Here is a 6,152-nt window from a genome sequence, read left to right as displayed (position 1 = left end):
CCTGGAGCCTCCCTGAAATGGATATAGATGGCACAGACCCCAGTATAGAAAATGAGAAGGAAGGAGATGGAAACTATCAAGAACCTCAAATCATGGAGGAGGATACAGAATCAATAGACATCAGCGAGCTAGATATCTTGGGCCTAGAACAAGCATGTAAAACATGGAATTTCGACAAAATACCTAATAGACAAGTGGATAACCTAGTGGCAGTCCTCAATAAAGTCCAAAAAAAATATTCACTAGGGGTTCAAATCGGCAACCAATGGGATGGGCAATTCATCACCAAAGATAGTAAAAAACGAGGAAGGAAAACTACTCTAGAGCGAACCATCAAGATTGGAGAAGTATTGGTAGAATCAGGCAGATATGCTAAGCTAACCAAGTATTTCAATACCAACCCCAAGCCTTCCCAATGAAGTTGATCTCATGGAATATTAGAGGGCTTAATTGCCCAAGGAAAGGAAGACTATTAAAAAACATGTTAATGGAGGAAAAACCCGCAATTCTCTTTTTGCAGGAAACAAAGTGTAATTCGACAGTCTTGGAAAAAATAGCAGCAAAAGCCTGGCCAGGTGGGTTAGTAACAACTGCTGATGCTCAGGGAGCATCAGGAGGACTTGCAATGCTCTGGGATGCAAGAATGATTCAACTAGTTAACATACATGCAAATAAAAATTTCATTCAAGCCATCTTTCATATAATTGGAACCAATATCTATGGTCACATAACAAATGTGTATTTTCCTCAAGAAACCCAGCACAAGGTTGAAATTTTGGATGCTTTAATGCAGCTTAATACAGAGAGGAAATACCCGTTATGGGTTTCTGGAGGAGACTACAACATGATCGCATCAATGGAGGAAAAAAAGGGAGGGCGTTGCAGAATAAACAGAGATGGCTCTATATTAAAAGACTTCATTCAGAATAATTGGCTGATAGATCTTCCTACAAATAATGGCCTCTACACCTGGAACAACAAAAGGGCAGCACCAATGCAAATAGCATCGCGTCTTGATCGATTTCTAATCTCTGATAATGCAGTTCATCTAGGAGGAGAATTCACAGCATCTATTCTTCCTTTTTCCAGTTCTGATCACTGGCCAATAGCCCTCCATTGGAATAGTCTTGGTTGCAATACAAGGCGTCCCTTCCGGTTTGAGGCTTTTTGGCTAACTCATCCATACTTCTATGAATTTGTCAGAGCATCTTGGCTAAAATGCAATCCGACGGATGGCACAAAAATGTCCATATTCCAAAGGAAGCTGAAATACCTCAAGGGGGAAATTAAACGCTGGAATCACTCTATCTTTGGCAACATTTTTAAAGCTAAGGAAACCCTCAATCAAGAGATGAAAGTTACTCAGCAAAGAATGATCTCTGAAGGACGCTCGGAAGAACTTACCAAGAAAGAGCAGTCCCTAGAAACTCAAATCCTCGAGAGAGAATTACAGGAGGAAACTCTCTGGAGGCAAAAATCGAGAGTTAGATGGCTGAAGGAGGGTGAAAAGAATACGAAATTCTTTCACAAATCTACAGTGCAAAGAAGAATGATCAATCAAATCTCTCACGTTAATAACGAACAAGGAGGCAAAATTGAAACCCATGAAGGAATCGAACAGGTGTTCCTCAATTACTTCAAGAAGATGAATCAAGAACCTGACATAGACAGAACAAAGGCTATTGATAAAATCATCAGACATATACCCAGATTAATTACTGAAGACCATAATACTCTCCTTCTCAAGCCCATAAGTCTTCAGGAGGTTGAAGCTGCTGTGCATCAGCTCAAAGCAGGGAAAGCGCCAGGACCCGACGGATTTACCTCAAATTTTTTTCATCATTTCTGGGATCTGGTCAAATGGGAAGTTTGGCAGGTGGTGGAAGAATCGCGCACTCTAAGATGGATGTATCCAGGTCTGAACGCAACATTCATTGCATTAATCCCTAAAGAAGAGGAATCAAACACTTCGGATAAATATAGACCGATTGCTTTGTGCAAAATTATATACAAGATTGTCTCCAAGGTGATAGCTTCCAGATTGAAGCCCCTGCTTCCCCTTATCATCTCTCCAGAACAATCTGGTTATGTAGAAGGAAGGCAGATTACGGAAGGGATAATTTTAACCCATGAAATTATCCACTCTCTCAAACACTCAAAAAAACCAGGTATGCTGCTCAAAATTGATTTATCTAAGGCTTTTTATAGTATTAGTTGGGAATATATGCAAAAAATCCTCGAGGCCTTTAGTTTTGCTCCCTCCTGGATTAGATGGATAAGTAGTCTTATATCCTCCTCGTTCTTTTCTATTCTCATTAATGGAATCCCATCGCCCACATTCCGTCCTTCTCGGGGAATTCGCCAAGGGGATCCTCTCTCGCCCTTTCTGTTTGTCATCTTGGCTGAAGGGTTAGGCCGTAGCATTAAAGAGGCTATCCTTTCTCATCATCTCAAAGGTCTAGCTTTCCACCAGGCCCCTGCCTTTTCGCACCAGCAATTCGTATATGATAACATGCTATTTGGTCATCCTTCTGTTCAAGAAGCTCGAGCTTTTAAATCTATTCTTGCAAACTTCTCAGATGCCTCAGGAGCTCTTATTAACAAAGTTAAATCCCAGATATTCTTCTTCAACACGCCTCCCACCACCCAAAGAGCAATAGCCTGTATCCTTGGCTTCACCATCGCTACCCTTCCGTCTAAATATTTGGGTGCTCCATTAATTGCCTCGGCTCTCAAGCATTCCTCTTGGAATAGTCTTTTAGAAAAAATGGAAGCCAGATTGTCCCTTTGGACTCATAGAGCGCTTAATATGGCTAGCAGGCTAGTACTAATCAAAGCAGTTCTACAGTCCATGCCTCTTTACCTTTTTTCCATATTAGCAGCACCTAAGTGGGTTCTCAAAGCTATCAAACAGCTTCAGCGTAATTTCCTATGGGGAAAATCGGGGCCAAATCGAAAGTGGGCACTAGTCAAATGGGAGAAAGTATGCCTTCCCAAAAAAGCAGGAGGCATTGGGCTAAGAGACCCAGAACATAGTAACATGGTATTGGGGGCCAAAATCTGGTGGAAATGGCTCTCTAACCCTAGTACACCTTGGGCCTCCCTCTGGACAACTAAATATGCAAGCAATACGCCCATGGAGGAGAGAATTAGAATGTCAGAAGTCAGTAAAGGATCGGTTGTTTGGAACTCAGCCATTCAACATCGAGATATAATTCAAAAGCACAGTTTTTGGGATGTGAAGGATGGCCACACAGCTAGGTTTTGGGAAGACTCATGGCAGCAGCTCCCAAACCTTAGAGATACAGTTCCGGGAATCTCAGATCAAGATATAAATCAATATGATAAGGTGAGCCAATTTTGGAACTCACACAATGCCCAAGAACATAGAAAGTGGAAAGAGGCCAGGCATATAATACCTCACAGCCCGGAGCAAACTCAACTCTCTCTCTCCTTAGAACTTCAAAAACGGAAAATTCTCACTTCGGCAGGCATGGATACTCTCAGATGGGGATATGAGGAAAAGGGCACCTTCACAACCAGGGAAGCTTATAAAATAATCATCAAAGACAAGATAATCAAAGACAATGTATGGGATAAGATATGGAATCCCTCCATATGGCCGAAGGTATCAACTTTTCTGTGGCTTCTTTCTCACAGCAGGATTCTCACATGGGACAATATCAGGAAAAGGAATTTCTCTAGACCATCTGTTTGTCCCAACTGCAAACAGGAAGAGGAATCAGCATTACATCTTATGCAAACCTGTCCGCTTGGAAGGAAATTCTGGGAAAAAGTTACATTCCGCTGTCAGAAGGAAGGAAGAGTGATTGGGGACATCAAAGGTACTCTTCGCACTTGGAGCCAAGAGCCATATCAAAGCAAACTCTTAAATACACTTTGGCTACTCATACCGGGACTACTAATGTGGAATATTTGGAAGGAGAGAAATAGAAGGATATTTAACGATCAATCACAGTCGATAGAGCAGATATGGAGTGGATTGCACCATAACATCAAAGAAACTCTGTCTATTAAAGGCTGGTCCAAAGAGGATTTCCCATCTCTCCCGCAGGAACAAGCTATATCGGACAATTGGCAGATTCAATTAAATCATCCGATCTCTTCAAATGATAACTCCTCAAAGCATTTAGATTCTCCAGCAAGATGGACGCCACCGCCAATCAACGTGTTTCAACTTAACTTTGACGGAGCTTCGAAAGGGAATCCTGGGAAAACGATATTTGGTGGAGCCATCAGAAACTACCAGGGTACTCCCCTAATAACTTTTGTTGGCTCAATTCGCTGGAATACCAATAATGCAGCGGAATTGGAAGGATTATGGAGAGGGTTAAATCTGGCGCAAGAACGAGGATTCCTTCCTCTTATAGTGGAAGGGGACTCCCAGATTATTATCAACATGGCCTCAAAGCTTATGCAGGGATCCCCGGTGTATAAGGTAAGTAGCAGTTGGAGAATGGCCACTCGACTTGAGCTTCTCAAACAATGGCTCACCAATCACCAAGCAATTTCCTTTAAACATATTAGAAGGGAAGGGAATAAACTGGCTGACTTTCTTGCCAATTTAGGAGTGGACAATGGAAGGGAATTCTTTGAAGGCTCAATTTCCAGTATAGCTTCGGAGAATCAACTCTCTACCTTCAACAACATAGTAACCAGTGATATGCAATCGAAGGAAGGCTCACACCCGGATGCGGGTGCCTTAATGAGTTGTTAATGCTCGAGCATGCGGCGCCGACATCTGGCAATACCTCGAGTTGGTTTGGCGGTTCATGGCAGGACATTAATTCGCATTTATGATGCATTGGGTTCAAGGCAAGCAGGGAAAGGATTTCAGGATGGTGCGCACAATTCACGGTTCATTCGTTCTGGTCTCTTCAGACAGTTGCAGAGTCGCTCCGGTTTATTCAGGTAGTGACATTCTCTGGTGGTTATGTCCTCAGAACTTTGGCGCAGTACAGAGCATTTGGAAGCCACCATGGCTTCATAATCGCTCGCATCTAGCCAGCTTCAGGTATTTGGTTTTGTTTCTTTTCGAAGGTGTCTGGTATAGTCAGTCAGTCTCCTCTATCTGCGTCGGGTGTATTAAGCCAGTCTTCTTGCCCATCTCTGTAAGGGGTCTCGTTTCGGTCTTTGCTGAAGGTGTCTGGGTCGGGTATTGGGTTCATTCAGTCAGTGCTGGGTTATTTCTCGTGGTCGTTTATACTCTCTGTGCTGGGTTATTTCTTGGGGTCGTCAGATCAGAGGTCTGTTCACTCCGGTTTCTTTTAGTTTGTGGCGGGTCGCTTCTCTTTCTCCCTCAGTCCTTTAGCACTTTCAATTTGTTAATCCTTTCTGCAATGGCCCGGCGTCGTGGTATTCCCAGGCGGGGTAGTAATTCAGGATCCCGTGGAGGTTTTCGGGGTCGTGGTGGCTCTGGACCTCGACGTATTTCCCCGTTAGCCTCTGCCTCGCCGGCCTCACCGCCATCAGACCACTCCGGACCCTCCCTAAACAGCTCTTTTCACTCATCCCGGTTCAAATTTAAAAGCAGGCTTAACAAACCGATTATCTCAGCTATTATAACTGTCATCTTCTCGGAGGAAGAAGATGAGCTCACAGGCTCAGTTGAGACCTCCAAGGAAAAGTCTCTTTCTCAAAATTCCAGTGACTCTCAGGGCAGTTTGGCAGGTGATGTCCTCAATAATCCCGCTGCGTTGCAGGAAGAAGGTCAACAAGAAGATTCTCGCCGTCAGCAAGACTCTTCTCAAGAGAATATCATAGCTTGTGCGCCGACGCAATTTTCTGGTAGCGTTCTGCACCTTGTGACTCCTCTCGTCTGCAACATGATGGAAGTTGAAGATAATGTGATGGTTCATTGGGTAAGCTCTCCCAACAAGGCAAATGAAGACGACACAGACTCGCCACCTCAGGCATAACTACTTATGCCTCAGCAAGTCATCTCAGGAATGCTGGTTTTTGGATGTAATTCTCAGTGGGTATGGCTTTGATATCATCAGTATGGTTTTTCTCATCCTCCAGGTTATGATTTTGGCTTTCCATTTTTTTTGTAATAGTGGCAAAGAACAATATTTTGTAATAGGGCGGCTCATACTAAAGCGTCGATCCTATCTAGCTCTATTTAGTCTTGG

At 43.3% G+C, this 6,152-nt stretch overlaps 1 protein-coding gene across 1 annotated transcript; it reads left to right on the top strand.

Annotated features, from left to right (window-relative positions):
* The first annotated feature begins 487 nt into the window (after positions 1-487).
* LOC149150998 (uncharacterized) lies at positions 488-5,939 on the top strand. The gene is made up of 3 exons (XM_089443025.1): positions 488-1,483; positions 1,622-4,459; positions 4,845-5,939. The coding sequence occupies exons 1-3, from the start codon at positions 488-490 to the stop codon at positions 5,937-5,939; spliced, it is 4,929 nt and encodes a 1,642-aa protein (XP_089299151.1).
* The last annotated feature ends 213 nt before the right edge of the window (positions 5,940-6,152 follow it).

The sequence above is a fragment of the Pinus tabuliformis genome, chromosome 9 (assembly GCF_031772625.1).
Source record: "Pinus tabuliformis cultivar Carrire ecotype Pingquan chromosome 9, CPIR1, whole genome shotgun sequence".
NCBI lineage: Eukaryota > Viridiplantae > Streptophyta > Pinopsida > Pinales > Pinaceae > Pinus > Pinus tabuliformis.
The sequence above is the reverse complement of the archived record's forward strand: the minus strand, read 5'-3'. Positions and strand labels throughout refer to the sequence as shown.

Excerpts from the sequence above, each read along its gene's own strand:
- LOC149150998 (XM_089443025.1), top strand. The coding sequence starts at position 488 with ATGGAGGAAAAACCCGCAATTCTCTTTTTGCAGGAAACAAAGTGTAAT. Across the intron at positions 1,484-1,621 it reads TCTGGAGGCAAAAATCGAGA|GTGTTCCTCAATTACTTCAA; the intron begins GTTAGATGGCTG and ends GGAATCGAACAG. Across the intron at positions 4,460-4,844 it reads AGGGATCCCCGGTGTATAAG|GGAAAGGATTTCAGGATGGT; the intron begins GTAAGTAGCAGT and ends CAAGGCAAGCAG.